Source organism: Acromyrmex echinatior, chromosome 13 (genome assembly GCF_024713525.1).
Source record: "Acromyrmex echinatior isolate Ae372 chromosome 13, ASM2471352v2, whole genome shotgun sequence".
NCBI classification, from domain to species: domain Eukaryota; kingdom Metazoa; phylum Arthropoda; class Insecta; order Hymenoptera; family Formicidae; genus Acromyrmex; species Acromyrmex echinatior.
The window spans coordinates 11,827,077-11,847,355 of record NC_141864.1 but is presented as its reverse complement, the minus strand read 5'-3'; the positions used below and the strand labels follow the sequence as shown (position 1 = coordinate 11,847,355).

Here is a 20,279-nt window from a genome sequence, read left to right as displayed (position 1 = left end):
TTAGTTGTGTTGCAACGCGTAAGTTGCATTGTGAATTATAATTAAAATTGTACACTCCGTATGTATAATTAATATTATATTATAAATAATTAAAATGGAATTAATTATTTATTTAAGTAAATAAAGTAATTATTAATTAATAGACTATAGACATTTTAATGTAAAAACAAATTGTTTCGGTTTTAACTGCGTATTTTTCTCACATTATCAACTTAATTTTTAGAATCCGACCGAAACTACATTCCGACCTCGGGCTGAGAGTGAAAACGAATATTCAGTTGTCGTTCAATTTCGGTCGAAAACGAAGAGAGAAAAAAGAGAGAAAGAGAGAAGTTAACGGAATCACATTTTTTTCAGCCGGAATCGAAATCGACATTTTTGGATTAATTTTACAAAGACCGTATGATTTTCAGGAATCATGAAAAATTTATGCCCTCTTTAAAAAACAAGATTTTATTCAAATATCTAACTGCAATAATATAATATAATAATATTGCATTCTCAATTTTTAAAATAATCAAATCACAGTTATTATTAGATTTATACATCAAAGTTTGTACTAAAATTGTCTTAAGTTTAATCAACGAGTTAATAATGCAAATTGAACAATTGTTTTTTTTAATATTCACCGGTGCGTTGCAACTTGTACATACAGTTGTACTTACCCATGGAAATTTTCTTTTTATTTTGACCGAAACCGAAATCAAATCAAAACCCTGATTTTTGACGAAATTGATCAAATTAAAACTGAAATTTTGGTCGGACTCTATTGATTCTACATTAAATACAGCAGAAGATTGTTTACGTTATATTGTCTTACAAATCAAATTAATAATTATTTAATAGTTATTAAACAATACACAAAGGAAATATTAATATAAAATTGAAATTTTTTGATTTTAACTCTATACTTCTCTCTCTCTCTCTCTCTCTCTCTCTTCTTTCTCTCTATCACCAATTTAATTTTATATTAAATCTTAAGATTGTTTCACGTTACATTATTTTTTATAAATAAAACTCGAAAAAATTAAAAATAAGAATACATTAGAATAATAACAATTATAGTAATAATAAGTATTTTATTCTTCGTTGTTCAAATTTTCTATTGTCTTGATGATTAAATGCAGAAAGTATCTAATTAAAATATATGACTTTGTGATCACTAATATATATGATTTACAATCTTAATATATTATATAGTTGCATTAATCCTTCGTGGACCAGCGATTCCGTTTGGAGTCATACTTTTTTTATTTTATAAATTGCTCAATTAATTTTTATGAAACTTGCTATGAGGTAATTTGATAATGTTTTATTCAGTTTATTCAAATTTGAGATAAAAAATTAAAAATGATGAATTCGATATGGTGATCAAAATTTAAAAAATATTTGATTATATAATAAAACTCTGTTTTAAAGAATTCCAAAGAATATTTAACGTCAAATTTTTTATTTGAAGGTCATTAATGCTATGTAAATAGTTAGTACTGATTTCTAAACTAACTTTCATATTCTGATTATAAATCCTATGAAAGAATTTTTTCATGAAGATTATTATTCTTTTAAAATTTTTGATATTTTATATTACATTTAAACTTTTTATTTTTTAAAATTTGAATTTTATAATTTTGAGACTTCTTAGAATCAATTCAGCGATTCCAAAAACCCTTAAAAAGCAAGATTTTAATTAAAATAAATTACTTTGTTTGAAAACTTTGTTTGAAACCGGTCCCTAAAGGGTTAATAGGTATTCTTAATACGATCAAGTAAAAATGATAAATAAAATTATAATTTGAATGTAACATTGTGTTTTAAGGATGTGCTACAAGACAAAGATGCAATAATACATTCAAATGATATGGAGATTACTTAATTTTTCATTGTATCCGACTGACGAGTGGATCCGTTCATTTGCTTTCCTCGATTTCCATTGCGCTCACATAAACCTGTCACGAAGCAAGCAGACCGAAATTTGCTGAATGTAATTACGCGTCGTGTGCACATTGCGAAGTGCGTAGAAAGGCGGAAAAGGAAGAATTCAAGATATCGTTTTTGATAAAATTCGAGAGTCCAATCACGCGAAGGAAAGTCTCCGGATGAAACGCGTATTGACTCTTCGGAATATCGATCTTGCTCATTAATGACGTTCGTCTTTGCACTGAGAAAAATGTTCAGTGCTTTTGATCGAAATTAACTGTTCTAGTGTTTTCTCCGATCAATTTTGATCAGATTCAAGATTATCCGATGAAGTGACAAACACCTTTATCCGATTACATGTAATTTCCGATTATATGTGAACAGATTATGAACCATCATGTGCCTATCCGTTAAAATTTTATCGGATAAACCTACAACTTGATTGATCATTAGACTTAGAGATATTTTATCCGATCAATTGAAAGGGGCTGGCCAATCACAGAGTTGTTCATGTGATCAGCGACTATTTCCATAGTCTCTTTCAGATGATGAAAAAAATATAAGATGAAGTACTCCCGTGGATGCTTAGTAGGAGAATGAATTTGAGTAACATTTGATTGGCTGTTCCAGTATAACCTATTATACGTAGGGACTCTATTCTTGAAAAGTATCGCGTACGAAAAACTAGGAAAATGCTACAGTATACGTAACATATACTGTAATATTTCCCTAGATTTTCATATACGTTTCTTTTCAAGAATAGGGGCTTTGGAAAGTGCATATTGGAGAACATTTGATCGGTTATTTCCAATATTGCTATCGCCATTATGCGCAATGTTTCATCTCATATTCTTTCCACCATGATCTCTCTAGGCTAATGGCATTACTTTTATGTTAAGGTCAAGCGAATACGTGTCTCTAGTGCGAATATCTATTTGATTTTTTTATTACATGTCTCTGTTTGATATTACGCATTCGTTCTTATTCTTCACTGCATTATCCTTGCAGTATCGAAAAGAAGTGTGTGACAACGAAATTTCTCAGGATATAAGAACAGACACTTGAACTGTTGACACTTTGAAAGTTGAGAAAAAAGTAATCCACATCTATAAGTAAATTTTTTCTTGTAAAAAAATTCACATGTTAAATGATCAATACTTGTTTATTCAACTGTGTATAATTTGATCTGTTAATGTTATCCGTTCAAAAATATATGCGTACAGATACTTGATCGGATATAATGTGATCGAATAATCCTTTCAAAAGGTAACAAACGGATATTTCTCATCGGACATTCTGATGAATTTATTTCTGATTAAATGTGATCAGATTTTTTGTCCGACCAAAATAATCGGAAATAACCTAATTTCTTATTTTTTCAAAGGATAATCCGATCATTATGATCGGAAAAAGCCTGAATATTTTTCTCAGTTTTTATTATATATGCGTTTGCAGATTGTAATAATTAAACATAAAATAATAATTATTTTTTAAAATTAATGTCAGACATGTTCGACACTCCGGACCACGAATATTTTAATTGTGTTTAGATTTAATGACTAAGTTTATATTAATTGCATTCAAGAAATTCAAAGTTTCTCAACATGCTTGTGAGTCTGTTAAGCGTCCACTTCAGACTTGGAAACCTGCAGAGTGACTTTCCTCGATGGACTACTGAGTTATTGCAATGATTGTTTGCAAGAAGACTCAAAAGAAAGTCCAAACATTATGAATAAGGAAGACATCGCATATTGGAGTTATGTCATCATTCCACTTTAATATTATTACGGATAAGGGCAAAAACTAAATTCTGAAAAATTAAATACAATAATCGGAAATAATCGACTTTCAACTTTGTTGAAATTATAAAATACTAAAAAAAATAATTCGAGTAAAAACTGTCAAAACCGAATTAAAAAAGCCATTATTTCCCGAGTTTTTTACCTTAAAATTCTAGAATTTTTTTGTTTACATCTCTAGTGTAATCGAAAAATACTACTATATAACTCTAAAAAAGAACACTTAAATGAAATTTTTATTGAAATATTATAATTATACTATGTCGATTGTATCAGGAATTGAAGTTTTAATAAAATAAATATTTTAAATTTACTTTTTAATTTCTTACAATCTTAAAAAATATACTAAATGTTTAGATAAATACGGTACAATATTTTTAAAAAATTGAATATGATAGTAGACACTGTCTTATTCAAGATAATAATTGAGTAAATAAGATGAGTAAATATATATATGACTATTCCTATGAAACTTGAAATAAACATTTTTCTCAATAATTTGTAATCAATATTCAATATTTTTATTAGTTATTTTAATACAAAATATTTAACTTCTTTATAGTTTACCATATTCTCTCTCTCTCTCTCTTTCTCTCTCTCTCTCTCTCTCTCTCTCTCTCTCTATTTCCCACTTATTTACAAATATCTTAATAACTACAAATATATTGTTGATTTTTCATTGCGCATATCTATTAGTTTTTTATTGAAACATTTATACATTATTCCTTATATTTATTTCAATTGTAAATTATAAATTATTTAACAATCACATGTGAGCCTGACAATTTCTACCTCTACTCGTATATCTTCTGCGATAAATGAAATCGAAACTATTACAGCGTGATAGATATCCCTTTAACTGTCTCTATTGTCTTTCCGATGACATGAAATAGAAAGTATGTCGTTACCAGACGCTGATTTATATCTTGATTGTAATTTGCGGGAAGCTTGAAAAGAGTTGATTAACCATGGATATAATTTATCAGCTGTATTTTTTATATCCCGTGTAATAACAAGATGATTGCCTGTGATCAATTATAGTCTATGCATCGAATTGAAATGACTGAGTTTTCTTTACGGATATTTTCTGGTTCTTTCTGGACGTTGAATTCGCAATCACAAATAAAAGTCATCCATTTCGAATTCTCAGTACGTTTTCATTGTATGTCAATTTATGTTTATATATATAACGTCTAATATTTATATCTATGATGGAGATACCATAAAATGTGGTCAAAATTAATTTGACAGATTAATAATTGCAGAATTAATTTAAAATAATTTTGACTAAACTCGGATTGATTGAATCTCCTTTTTTTTTAGTTTGGCTAAATTTTCAATTCATATTATGTAATGATAGAAAATAAGAAATTACACAATTCATTGACAGTGAAAATTCTTAATTACAATTCAAATGCTGATGAGTGATGATATAGGACATTCACTGCACTCGTATAACCTTCTAATAAAGAGATTTCTTTCTAGTCTGTCATAATATTTTTATTGCGAAATGTTTTCACTTACCTATGTTCATTTCGTTTCAAATCTTGATATCATTGATAGCTCTTCATGAATTAATAATTGATATAGTGATAGCATTGTGAGTGCTATTGCAGAGCAGGATTGGATTAGCGCTAGAAATTTTAGTGCTAGAAATTAACTTATGCCTAGGAGCGACAAGTTTAGGGGAGTGACATTTTTTTTTAAAAGAATTTCTAAAAAATCATTCTTTGTCAAATGCGAATGATTAAGAAAATTGTCCATTGATCGACAATCACTAAATTTGAGTCGAAACTTTTGCGATCTTCGTGTTGATTTCGTTCTATCAGAAAGAAGTTTGAGAGGGGTCTGCAAGCTTTTTTTGTGCAATCATCGATATGTACATAAAATGGAACGAGTAGGTTTGCGACAAAGTTCACTATCAGTAAAATCCTTATAGAAAATATCTTTTTTTTTTGTTATTCATCACAAATACAGGACATTCTAGTTTGAGGGTTTTGAATAGGAGCGGCAATGATTTAAGTGCCTAGGATTGCAGAAATCTTAATTTGACCCTGTTGCAAAGAGACAAATATTTCCCAATCATTCTGTTATTATTTTCTCTTTATTTTTATGCTGCACTTTCCTTTCAAATGTAACGTGCAAAATTTCGATTTTATCATCTACTTCTCAGATCTCTATAATCTTCTATTATTTCAGTTTAATATTAAAAAATAATGACAGAATGATGATAGAATAATGAAAATAATAAATGTTTATAACCGCTGTTGAAGTGACAAAAATAAAGAATAATCTTCTTGATCTAGAGTCCTGTTCTAAACATCGTAATACATAGCTTTAATGAATTTCAGTTTCTGTTATTAGTGATATCATTAAAAACGAATTGCTGCAGACAGTGCGAAAAAAAAGTCGTGAGGAAATCGGGCATAATGAGGCAAGTATAAATAAAATGTGTATCATAGTGAAAATATGTAATAAACATATTTTATGCAATATATACACATATATATGTGTATGTATATATATTATAAATACATATATACAATATATTGGGAATACAAATTAGTTCGGTCCGTTTTCCAAAAGATGGCTGTTGTGAATGGTTCATAGTGACAGCTGATTTTGGCGTTTTCAGAGAGGTTAGACATCTGCTAATAATATTCATATCGCTTTGAGTTTCATACAAAAACTTGATTTTTACTGTGTTTGAAATGTCGAATTTTGTGTTAACCAAGCAGCATTTGTGGAGATTCTAATTTTCTGCTTTAATTGGAAGAAAAGTGCAGCTGAAGCCCATCGAATGCTTGTCAAAGTTTATGGTGACATTGCTCCAACTGATAAATCATGTAGGGAATGGTTTCGACGTTTCAAGGATGAAGATTTCAGCGTTGAAGACAAGCCTCGCTCTGAACAGCCAAAAAAATTCGAAAACAAAGAATTAGAGGCATTACTCGAAGAAGATCAGAGTCAAACGCAAGAGGAGCTTGCAGAATCATTGGGAGTAATTCAACAAACCGTTTCTGCACGATTGAGAGAGAGATGGGAATAATTCAAAAACAAGAAAATTGGGTGCCTTATGAACTGAAACCAAGAGACGTTGAAAGGCGATTTTTCACTTGCGAACAGCTGATTTAAAGACAACAAAGAAAAGGTTTTTTGCATCGGATTGTGACTGGAGATGAGAAGTGCATATATTCTACGACCCCCAAGAAGAGAAAATACTACGCTAAGCCCAGTCAATCGTTGCCATCGATCTCAACATCAACACCACAGCCGAACATTCATGTTCGAAGATTATGCTCTGTATCTGGTGGGACCAAAAAGGTATTGTTTACTATGAGTTGCTGAAACCTGGCGATTCCATTACGGGCAATTGGTATCGACTACAATTGATTCGATTGAGCCGTGCATTGCGAGAAAAACGGCCGGAATACGAGCAAAGACATGATAAAGTTATTTTTCTTCATGACAACGCTCGGCTTCATGTCGCAAAAGTCGTAAAAAAATATTTGGAAACGCTCAAATAGGATGTTTTACCGCACCCGCCGGACATTGCTCCTTCTGATTACAGATTGTTCCGAAGGATGCAGCATGATTTGGCAAGTCATCGATTCACTTCTTTCACAGAAATCGAAAATTGGCTCCAAAATTGGATCGCATCCAAAGACGAGTTATTTTTTCGAGATGGAATTCGAAAATTGTCTGAGAGATGGGAAAAAGTAGTAGCCAGCGATGGACAATACTTTAATTAGTCTGTTCGTTCATTTTGTTTTGAAATAAATGCATTTTTGAACACAAAAAAACGGACCGAACTAATTTGTACTCCCAATACACACACACACACACACACACACACACACACACACATACACACACACACACACACACATATACACATACAGGGTGCGTCAGGTATTTGAGGACATTCATATATGTGCTTGTCACTTCGCAGCAATATATTTTTCTTTCTTTTTTCCTTTCAGATCATAAATGGATGGCAATAAGCTAACTCATGAAATGAAAAGACACGCTGTTATCGTCGCTATACACGCGAATCACAGCGATCTTGAAATCTCCGAATTTTTGAATCTCGCCCGATCGTTTGTTCACAAAGTTCGTCGAGAGTTAGAAGTATCTAATGGCAATGTTCAAAGTGTTGCCAAGCGCAAAACACATAAAGCACATTCAGACACAGTTAGAACATCACAGTTTGTTCAGCAAGTCCAGGGCATTATTGCCCCCCAAATCACATAACCCCAAACATGTGGCCACCTAGCTCCCCTGATCTTAATCCTTTAGATTACTATGTATGGGGCGTTGTAGAACGGGAGACCAATAAACATCCCCATAACACGCTTGATTCCCTCAGAGCAGCTATTGCCAGAGTAATGACACATATGGACAAGGCTCCTTTGATTCGAGCATGCAAACGTTTTCGGCAGAGAATTGAAGCTGTTATTGCTGCTGAAGGTGATTTTATCGAATAATTGTATTGCCTACGAGTTACTTACTTTGCTGTAAAAAAGTCAATAAAATACAATAAGTTTTCTAAGAAATATACGCATTTTAGTTTTATAGTCAATATGTTCTCACATGCCTGACGCATCCTGTATATATATATATATGTATATACATGAAAACTTACAGAAAACCAAACAACTTCATCATTAGTGCTTCACCACCGCTATTCCCAATGCCTGCTCCGTCGTTAATCAAAAATTGATCGAATTTATACGATAATAAAATAATACTTTGCCCACACGTATAATTCAATATTTAAAACAGTACTTCAATTTTATCTTGATATCTAAATAACATTAAATTATTATGATTATAATTTATCATTTTGTGAGAAACAGAGTTCTCAAAATGAATAAAACAAATCGAATAATGATAAAAAAAATACCGATTTACTACTGAAAATCATCAATTCAAGTTGTTTCGTCTTTGAAAGATAAGATCGGAGAAATGGTGACATAATGAGTTCTGAGGACCCATTATCTTGCCCTGCGGTCGGGAATGTTAGCTGGAAGGTAGGAGCGGGGCGGAAGCGGTGCAAGAAATCTCTTCATTTGTTGCGTTCACTTTCGAACTAACTCTGTGTTACAAGTGTTACAAATCATTGCGCTCGACGTATAATTGTACAATCCAAGTTATATCGTATATTATATACAGAACAATTTATTGAACCGTTGAAGCTGGATAAAGAACGCGTGATTATCTATCTACCGCAATTGGGACTTTCTTCCTTCCATTCGTTTTTCTCGCATCCTGTGATTTGTTTCTCTTTAACTTCGCGCGCGAAATTTCGATGTTTTCGCGAGCGCAAGAGAAGATCATCAAAACTCGGATCTAATTTCACCTCAATTCAACTTTTGTACGAAATTAATTTCGAGCTTTGTTATGTGCGTATCTTTTGCATCAAGACATACCTGTTGGTTCTGGAATTGAAAAATCCAGAATTGTATTCGTGTGCGCGAATGGATCAATCGTGGTAGAAAAAAAGCGAGAGGCGGCTTCGATGAGAGATCGCAGGATTTTATTTTCAGCGAGCAGGCGATAGAAATTGAGAATCTGCAGAGGGAGAATCGAAGTACTCGATATATATTACTCGTAGCCACTCATTAGTTGAAAGACGAAGAACAAAAATATGCACCAGGCAAAGTAACGAAGCTCTGATGGAAGAATCCTGGTTATCCTTTCTCAACGGCGGACTTACGCTCGGCATCCTTTTTTAAGCAATTTCGAGACTGCCGAACCCCAGAAAGACTCCATGACATCGAGCTTCTCAGATTTATAGGAAAGGTCGCAGACGCGAGGAATCGTACCGATTAGTCGTATTTAACATATAGGCGATTAAGAAGTTGACATAATTAGAACAGAACTCTATGATTGTATTCGTCCATCGTTCGTCGTATTGGTTAAAATTATCGGCGCGCGAAAATAGCGATTGCTTTTATCGAAGTTAAAATAATTTTTATGGGTTTACTAAAAAAAAAGTCTGATAATAACAATCTTAAATGAGAGTTATTAAAGCTTGGTGAAACAATTTTAATAAAATGTTTGATTAAAATAACCAAAATCAACTAAAAAAATTAACAAACCATCTTCACTTTTTTTTTCTAAATATTATCTTACTTTTATAATTATTACTAAAATAGTTAATTATTATTATTATATTTTGTATTTACTAAATATTGCATCAAACAAAATAAATTTTGCTATTAACAGACTTTTTTTCAGAGCTCTCTTTAGTTTTTTTATTCAACTATCAGAATATTAATAAGGAAAGCACGCGTGGGATATTTCTCGAGATGTTTATAATATTCTAAGAACCATAATTTTTTCCGTAGGATTTCGAGGAAAAGAGGGTTCTACTACGACAACTTTTTAATCACGATCTATTAGGATATTTCTCTCGGAATGTTCTCTCTCGCCGATTCCCTGCTTCGGGATTGAAAGAGCGACGCATTTATCTTGCACAGCATGAATTTATAATTGGGCGCAGACACTATGTAGAAAATGTTACATATACATTTCTTCGCGAAGAGTATAACGTGTTAAAATATTTTTTTAACATAGCGTCTACTCGCAAACCGCTTGCTCGCGAGGAAAGTTGAAGTCATCGTTGTTATAAAGTTCGCGATGCAATTTGGTGTCGCTCAAGTATGATTCGCAATTTTGACGCAAGAGAGATGACTCGATCATGCATCCTCTCTGTTTTGCGCGTATCGCATACACCTATATCTCCGCTAACTGCGTCTGTTTGCGCGATCGAGGGCGGCCACGTTTGGCCAACCGAAGTTCTCTCAGCTTTTCACACGAACTTAATTCTCCAGTTCTCATGTTATTTCCAAATATTTGAAAAAAATTTAACATAAAGTTTTACGAAATTTTGCATGTCTTTTCAATTTAGCGGAAATTAATTTTACTTGAAAATTTTTCTTAAAATAAGAGATAACTTAAATAATTTTTATAAAGGTAATTTTACGCCAAAAAAACAAGAGATTTAAGTAAACGCGAATAAAATGCGCAAAGAATATTTTTTGGATTTGTCATAATTATTATTTAGTGTCATTCAGTTTAGAGAGATAAGATAAGATTATTTGAACACTGCTTCTACGCATATCTTTTATCCGACTATAAAAATAGTGATGTCATATTTAATTATTTAAAGTAACACCAAAAGTAGATAATCCTTAATTGGCACGGCAGGAACACTTGATACAGCCGCAGTTTACAATTGAAACTAAAAAAAAAAAAATGAAACAAAACGAATTGGGGGTACTTATTACTACAACCAATAATGAATAAATAAAAATTGTTTATTACAAGCAACGATATTTGATAATTGATAGTGAAAGTAGAGATAAAAGAGAATGCCATACCAGTCAAGGAATATACACTATAAAAAATATGAGTGGATTTAACACCCACACCAATATGGTGTGCATCAAATATTATATGGATTTTAAGTCATGGTGCTAAATCCACATCCATGGTGTTAAATTCACACCATGTTAGTGTTTATATCAACATCAACGCGGTAAGAATTACATATAAACATGTGGTGTTAAATCCATATTCCTATTTTTTAAATTGTATTTTTCTGCGCGTCAATTCGGGGAACCAGCCCACATTAAGAATAATTTCTTTTAATGCGAAATTTCGAGGAGATATACGGCCGGCGACGGAAGGTCAGGCGGCGATATGTAATTTCGTCACACAGTAACACAATCAGTGATTTGAGATGAGATTTGCACAGCGAACGTGGCCGCCGGAATCTCTTTTTTCTCTAAAAAAGATAGCCTAACCATACGTACAACTCTTGCCGTGTACCTAAGTGCAAGAATCCACTTGTGTGTGCTGCATTGTATGTAAGTGTATCTGTACTACTACTTGTAAGTTAACAATCAAAAAATCTAGCTGCAAAATTGAAAAGCTGTATTTCCCCCCGTAATAATGCCGCGCCGCTACGCCATCGTTTCGCCGCAGAGAATTAACTACGAATCGTATGTGTTTTAAAACGTTACATCGAAAGTATTTCGGTATTGGTTACAGCCTAGAATACTGAGCAAAGAACGAATATATCAGCGATCAATGATCCATGAACGATCTCGAAGCGCCATTCCCGTGAATTCGATTCTTCTCTCCCTCTCTCTCCTTCTGTTCCTTTCTATTGCTATGAGTACATAATGTAAAAATCCAATATAAAGTCTCGTGCAGCTGAGATAAGAATAATCAATTACTACTTTTCCAATCTTTTTAATCAATTTGCGACACTAACAATTTGTGATAGAAATATAGAGACATTGCGAAAAGACAAGAAATGAAAAGGGAAAAAGAGAGAAAAAGAGATCGACGTTTATACGCGTTTAGGAGCAGTAGCGACTCGAAATGCTTCGTAAAAAATTTATAGAATATATATATATATATATATATATAATATATATATATATATATATACATCCATTTTCCTTTCTGTATGTGTATATATAGACCTATTCTTTTTGACTGAACTTTTGCATCAGTTTATTCTTCTTCTTCTTCTTTCCTCCTGAAGAGAAAAGGAAGAAAGATGAACCGCAAAAGTTCAGCCAAAAAAAACAAACCTTATGTGTAGAAGTATATATTATTGCGTATAGGCATTATGCATCATCGGTGTTATTTTCTTCGTTTCCTTCTCATCACACTTGCGTTTCTTCCATTGTTATACAATAGTAATAATAATAACAATAATAATAATAAAAGGACTAATAATACTAATAATAGTAATAATACTTACAATAATAACAATTATAAGAATACGAACTTTGATAATTATCTAATATCGCCAGCGTGACACATTCTTGCTGTCGTATTTTATTTGTATAAAGAACATGACTACTTTATACGGCGGCTGAACCAAGAAGTATATCTTCATGTTCTACTTCATGTTCCTGCTTAAATTGCTAAGTGATGATATCGCAAAATTTTTTCTTGCAAGTACTGTTATCCGAACATTGTGTAACTAATGTCATTTATAAGCAAGAATAAAAAAGATGCTTTTACAAACGTTTTAATTAATCTGTCGGAAATTTAAAATGTCCACGCTTGAGAACCTTTTTTAAAGTAAAAATTCTGCGATGAACAGATTAATCATAAAATCTTACATTTTCATCTCACTTAATTCTGAGATGCCGACGGAAAATTGCAAATCGAAGGCTGCACATCTTTTGATGTACAGCATAAGGTGTCTGTTTTAACGTGTAAATATATATAAATAATTATTTGCAATCCAGTGAGTAAAATAATTGGCGTCTAATTGGCGAGATACAGTGTATTTTTTTCGTTTGCTGCTCTTCGACGCGTAAAAAATCGATCGAAAGGAACGAATATCGGATTGTTTGAATCGCTAATTCAAGAGCTCGGAAGGAATAAAAGCTCGATCCGAAGCCGAACGTTTAAAGAATCTACATCATACGACAATTTTTAACAAGCGATCATTTAATCCGAATTAGCAGAATAAGTGATCTTTGCGAGTGATCACAAGGCAGCATTTAGAGCATGTACAATTGGAGGAAGTATATGTATGTCATTTTATAATTTGGTGAACATTTTTTTTAGAATTCTTCATATAATTTTTCAGAATTTTTATATGAATTTCTGTATAATTATCTTTTAGACAATTTTTCAAATTTTCTGTATGAATTGAAACACATTTCTAAAGTGTTGTGCAAGTTACATCTTTTCTAAAACTTTTCATTTATGAAAATTTTAAAATAGTTTAAGATTTTTAAGATTTATCATTCTATAATTTCTAAAGAAAAATTTATAGAATCTGAAAAAGTTTAAGGTATTTAAATTATTTTTTCAACAAATCTTCATAAATGTAAATATTACAAATTCTTAAAAATATTATGAGATAATGTAAAAATTTTTTCAACAGAATTAAAAAAAAATTAAAAATTCCGAACTTCTTCAATTTGATATTTAATTAATTATATTACTGTATGAAATTCTTTGTTAGATTGTTTTATAATTCACATTTCCAAAAGTAGACATAATACAAATATATATATATATATATATATATATATATATATATATATATATATTTTTATTCTAATTCGGATAAAAAAATTTAAAAAAATTATTTCAACATACAGACAGCTTTTACACCAACTTATTATTATGTTTTTGGACTTTGGTGCTCCCTTCAACAGTACGCGCTCCTAAGTTTGCCTATGAATGTCTTGTTACATTCTTTACAATTCAGCTGCGAAGTTTCGAGGCTAAACGTGACTATGATATCAATCGGATTAAGAACGAGATTTCGTACGAAAGGAACCTCGGTCGCGCTCTTCCATCGCACTCGCATATTGCAGCTCTCTATTTCTCGTTGATCATCAGGACAAATTGATCCTTACGGTGATGTCATGGCTCCTAGCCAAAGACATAGAGAATAGACTGTGCGATCTCTGTGTCAAAATGGTCGATAAAAGTAAAAGAGAGAGAGAGATCATGGAAGACGACCATCTCTATCTCTTTCCATTCAATTGTGTAATGGGAGAGAGAATGAAAGGGAGATCCATCTTCCACGATCCCTCTCTTTCATTATTGTCAACCACATTTGAATACTACTTAAATACGGATCGCGCAGTCCATTCTCTATGTCTTTACTCCTAGCTAACAGGACGATCTCTCCCGCGCGTGTTTTCCCTTAACTACCATGATCTTGATCAAGTTCATCCAGCGACTCGAGCCTCGCGATCGGCGCCTCGTTTATCGTAAACTCCCATGACATATCTTCGCTGGTCTGTCTCGAAGAGTCTTGTTGTCGGGACCCGCTCGTCTGTCCCCTACTATTCTCATGTCTGCTCTCGGATCGACCCTGTTGCCCCGATGTGGACTCCGCGCCGCCACGATGATTCGACGAGTCCTTGCGCGAGTCTCCGCTGCGTGGACGTTGAGCGCTGCTCCGGTCCTCCGGTACCACACAGCTCCAGGAATCTTCACCCTCTGGCTCCGATCGCTTATTGAACGAGCTGTATCTACCGCAAGGCACGCTTTGATCAACGACGTGATAGCGCGGCGTTCTGCTAGGCGTTGAATACGGCTACTAAACATGAATGACCGGCATCCATGTTTAGCAACCGCCACTAGCAGTGACACATTTTCCAGTCTAAGATTTTTTAATGAAGTTGGAACAAATAACAAGTAGCTAATTACTGCTGAATAGCGAAAATGCGTCACTGCCAGTTTTGCCAATCTCCAATACAAGATGATTAAAAATCATTAATCGTTTACATTAGCATTTTTCAACTTTTTTCAATTCGTGGCACATTAAATAAATAACAAGTTAAATTTTTCAAGATATGTCATTAGGTGCACACGCTTCAAGTATTCAGCATAAGTCTTTTAGATTATATTTATTACAATTAACACGACGTTCAGAAATAAATAGTAAAATAATTCTAAAGTTTTAGTTTTTATTCTTTTAAAAGCGATATTATAGTAATAATACTTTGATTAAAATGAGAATAAACATAATTTAGATAATTTTCATAATTTTAAAAATATTGTTTATTTTGCATCTTATTAATTTTTTTATAAGATATGTTAAGACGTATCGTGTTGCTTGTAACAAAAATGGAATCGCGTAATATCGTACAGCGATCTTATATTATGTTCTAAAACATAAAACTTCAGCAAACTTTTTTGCTGTAGTATATTCGTCAAGTTTCACATAAAAAAACGCATAATTGTAGTGCGATATCATACAATTCCATTTTCGTTATAAGCAACGTATATCTTATAATTTTAAGCTGCTCCAAATTGAAAGAATGTAGAGCCTCATCAATTGGAGTTGAAATAAGAAAAGGACAAAGTAAAAAATGATCAGTGGTTGAATGATCAGCTACAGATTGTGCAGGGTTGCTAACATAAAAAGAATTGCGAATAAGATTCGAAGTAATATAAAATATTTTAAAAATTATGGAAATTATCTAAATTATATTGTGTGTGTACTCTTATTTTAACTAGTGATATTGCTATTGCAATAAAATTATATTTAAAAGAATAAAATAAGAACTAAAACTTTAGAATTTTACTGTAAGAGGTCTGTCCTAAAAGTATTAAACCTCTGCGTATATCTTTTTCCTTGTTCTCTCTCTATTGTGGAAAACAGATATTCAGTATTTAGGGAGATCTTATCTTGAGGTACCTTCACCAAGGGCCATGACCAAACAACTGTTCAGTCGACAATGATACGCAGTTGTACGTCGAAAACTCCGCATTGCATTTCACAATGACCGAGCGAATCGGGCAGAGAATTTGCATTAAATTTTTTTTACTAAACACGTCCAACTTCACTAATCCTTGTAAAGTTCAGATATAGTCCAGCGTAACTTCTGGTTATTTCCTAAATTAAAAAATTCGATATTGAAAAATAAATCTAAACGCGAGGAAGCTGTTGGCTATTACAAAAAATAATTTCCAGAAGTGGCTGGATCGCTAGAAGAAGATCATTGTTTCGAAAGGATTACATTAAAGGCGATATAGATCATATTACTCTGGAAAAGCTTTCTCATGTAGGCAGAGATCGAATATTTTTGGGACCTCGAATTTATTTCTGAATATCGTGTTAATAGTAAATAATCAATCTCGTTACTTTATTGCCGACCATATATTTATATTTTTTCACTTCCTTTCTTCAAAATTTTTCTGGCATACTTGATTGAAGATTTTTTGCGGCACACTTGATTGGAGACTTTTTGTGGCACATTGATTGAAAAATCCTAATTTAGATCAATTTTCTATACTAATACTAGATCAACAATTTCTCGAAATTGATTTATAATACAGAAATAACTAACTTTATCTCTATTTATACAACATTTCTTTTAAAGTAATTCCTTTGTGCACTACACCAATTTTTTCACGTTGAGAAGCATTCCTGAAAACCATTTTTTGATAGGTCTTTTAGTCCTTTCAGTTCCTCATCACATTTTCAGTGATTCCTTTGTTCTGAAGAGACGCTTTGTGCGTATATGCGCACAAATCGTCTCTTCAGAACTTTTTTTAAGTGCAAAAACAGGAAAAAGTTAAACGATGTTAAGGTCAGAGAATGGTTGGCGGATGCTCCAGTTATATGCTTAGCAAGTATTAGCGTACTGCTCAACATAAAAAATTTATATGCTTTAGATAAACTTTTTGCACAGATCAATTTTTTTTTCTTTCTCAACAATCAATGTGAAAAGAAAAAGAGGAAAGATGAATGCAAAAAAATTCAAATAAAAAAAAGAACAGGATTATAGATCGGTATTCATAGTCGATTCTTATATTCAAGATCGTCTTAAGTATAGTCATAAGATGCCATGAATCAATCAGAAAGCCATATTAGTATCTTAAGACATTTCTTAAGACTGTTTTAAAATAAAAACCGATTATAAATAGCGATTCTAGTGACCGATGTTATCATGTGTAAATTATGTAGAAATTAGAAGAAATTAACTGTTAGAAGAAATTAGCTGTTTCAGGCTTATTTTTATGATGTTTTCTCTGCATTTTTCTTCATAACGGAGGATTTCGATGTATATGAAAGAATAATAATTCGCGAGCGCTGAGGAAGTCATATTGCAAACGCGATAACAGCGTTGAAAGAGCTGGAGATTGAAAACTGGAATATTTCCAGGAATACTTCTAAACTCTTTACAAACGTAGGCTCTAAAGGAACTACTTTGAAAGAATAGTGCAAATAAAGATAAGTTTATTTCTGTGTTATAAATCAATTTCGGGAATTTTTTAAACTTACTAGTACAAGATAAATTAAAATCCAGGCGAGTCTCCGGTATAAAAAATAGAAAATTGTCTAGGTCTTTGTACCACGTTAAAAATCTCTAATCTCTAAAATTTTTAGAGTGAATCTCAGTCTGAACAGTTAAACGTCACTTTTAAAAATTAAAAATTGAACCACACTTTTTCAAGACTGGCTCAATTTTTACTCTTCAAAGTGAGATTCCATTCAAAGAATTTAGAGAGTGCAATACTTTTTACTAAATTACCTACCCACTCCGGTATTCGCCCCTCCTAAAAGCAGCAGGTTGGCTGTGCCAGGCGTGAGCCTGATGGGCCTGTTGCTGCGTGCTAGTCGGTATCGCTAGGTCAACCGGCTGGCTATGCGACCTCGTGGGTCCGGGCCGACCATTCAGTGCCGTTTGTAACGCCGTCGCGAGTGCAGATGTGTCCGATGTAACGGTCAGCCGCGATGTTCCCGACGATGTGGAGGTCGGATCTCTCATGGGAGCTCTATTACAGAGAAGAACGAAGCTCGTATTAATGAGTCGACAAGCAGGCTAATTTTGTTTTCATAAGAGAATCGCTAAAGATAGTCGAGCGAGATATATACTTAAAGCGTACGTGATTATGTACAGTGGGATATTCGAGACAAGCCTCTAATCTTCTAAGTTTGATCCCGAGCAGTGTCACGGATCCCGCGCGTTTGGAATTACCGGCCGCGCAGTGGGATCGATCATTGACGTCGACTATAATCGATGAAAATTATAAATGAAGAACGATGAGAATAATCTATCTAAACGTGCATGGAAAATGATTTATCCTACCAAGAGATCGGTTCCGTCAACGTCGGTCGATTTCAATCAGAGTTCAATTGATTGCTTCAAAAAAGATAAAAGGAATCAATTAAGATTAAAGTGAACCGAGATTGACGAAATTGCCGAAGTGTTTTTCTTCTATAGAAGTAAAAGAACTAGTCAAATTAATTAGAGACTAATCGGACGTGTGAAGAAAAATACATATCAGCGAGATCAGATAGAAGAAATAAGAAAAGAAGTACGTGCATGTTAGAGAAAAAATATCTTCTAATGAAAAATTATTCTTATTTTAACGCAAATGCTTTTTACTTTTCTCACATTTCTATAGATATTCTTTCTAAATACTGAATGGGCTACGTGAATTGATAAGCTTTCGAGGCGTGCGACGTTAGAGATGATAGTCTACAGAAAGAGAGTGTCAAAAGTATGATACAATTCTAAAGATTATAGAATCTTAGAGTAGTGGCACATCGCCTCTAGAAAAAAATTCTATTTGTTTTAAACTAATTAAATGCTTTATATGAAATTGCAGTTTAATAACACGATCCAATTGTTAATTATGATTATGCTTGTGATCGCGAAGGAAAAATTTAGAATCTTCGTGATGAATATATATGTTAACGTCGCGTGTCGTTCGCTTAGACTCGATTTCCGTGACACTGCTCACAAAAGAGTTCAAAGAAGAATACGTGATAGTGGTCACCTTCGGAACTTGTCCAACTTTTCCAAAATAAAAGACGCCGAAATCAAATGCAACTGATCCAGGGATTTCGAAAGAAGGCTTTTTAAGAATAACAAAATATCGATTACTTCTTGCGGGTCAGATTTCAGTTTCGGAATCTACCGCGTCGTGGAGCATCGCAAATCCTCTCTACCGCAAGATTGTTGCTGTCGCACACGACAGTTGCACGCGAGACTAATTTTAATAATAAAATTCAACGCACGAGAGAGGTACGTGATTTGAATAATCGCAGCGTTGACTATTATAAAGTACCCTTAATATATTGCATTTTCTTAGAAAAGGTGGATAATAGAAAAACATTAACAAAACATTAACATTTTTATAAAAATAAATATTATTTCTCAATAAAATTGTTTTAATATATTTTTCCTTAATAAAATATTTACGCAAAGGTGTGAGGGTGCTTTATGACCAAAGCTGTAGAATCACGGGGAATTTAATTCGCGGAATCTCATTTACTTCGTTTTTACCTGAACAAGCCATGTGATGTGCTAGGTTGAATCTTTCCACTTCCGTTGCTCGCTGGAATCGTCGGTGGCTGCGGCTCACTTGCCGATCTTTGAACCAACGCGGGTGCACGATTGCTCTGTCTCGCACCAGTTGGCGCAGTTCCCGGCATCATTTCGATGCTAGAGCTCTCTCTCGACGAGTTGAGAGTTTGCTGAAGTAAACTCAAGATCAATCTGATATCGCCGGCCATTGAGTGTTCCAACGAAGACACCTGCCGCGACAATTGGTCGATCCTGGCATTGAGCTCCTCCACGGGCCGACCCGGGCCACTTTGAAAGTCGCCTGGAAGAATCGAATGTCTTCATCTCACGACAACTCGACTTGATCGCAATCAACACAGCTCATAGAGTATCTCGCAATAATTCAACATTTCATAGTGCAATTACCGATATACCTGATTTTTGATAATGAATGATTTTTAATATGATGATAGCATAAGATGGCGGAATTTCATATCAATTAACGTGAGTGAGACAAATGCTCTAAAATATGGGTTAGATATAATTTTACTATGTTAAATGCTGATGTAAACATCAATGATGTGAATGTAAAATCATGCATTTTTTATATAATTTTTACCGTATTTATTGTTGACCTGATATCTTGATGGAAATTTTTTTCTAAATTATGACGAATAATGATAAAACATTATTGAAATTATAATGAAAAGTGATGAAATATTACCGAAATTTACTGAATTTTATATTAAAATTTCAA

General features: G+C 33.0%; 1 protein-coding gene across 11 annotated transcripts in view; it reads right to left on the bottom strand.

Annotated features, from left to right (window-relative positions):
• Positions 1-13,824: 13,824 nt before the first annotated feature.
• The window catches only part of sei (potassium voltage-gated channel seizure), a 208,591-nt gene continuing 202,136 nt past the window's right edge, over positions 13,825-20,279 (bottom strand). For 8 of the 11 annotated variants that reach the window (XM_087412326.1, XM_087412318.1, XM_087412317.1 and 5 more), the window contains 3 exons: positions 19,523-19,844; positions 17,766-18,005; positions 13,825-14,764 (listed from right to left, as the gene is read on the bottom strand). In XM_087412326.1, the coding sequence (XP_087268452.1) occupies positions 14,419-14,764; positions 17,766-18,005; positions 19,523-19,844 (908 nt within the window). In that variant the 3' untranslated portion in view covers positions 13,825-14,418. Of the gene's footprint in view, positions 14,765-17,765; positions 18,006-19,013; positions 19,092-19,522; positions 19,845-20,279 lie in introns of all 11 variants that reach the window. The other 3 variants (XM_087412327.1, XM_087412319.1, XM_087412321.1) reach the window with 3 other exon arrangements.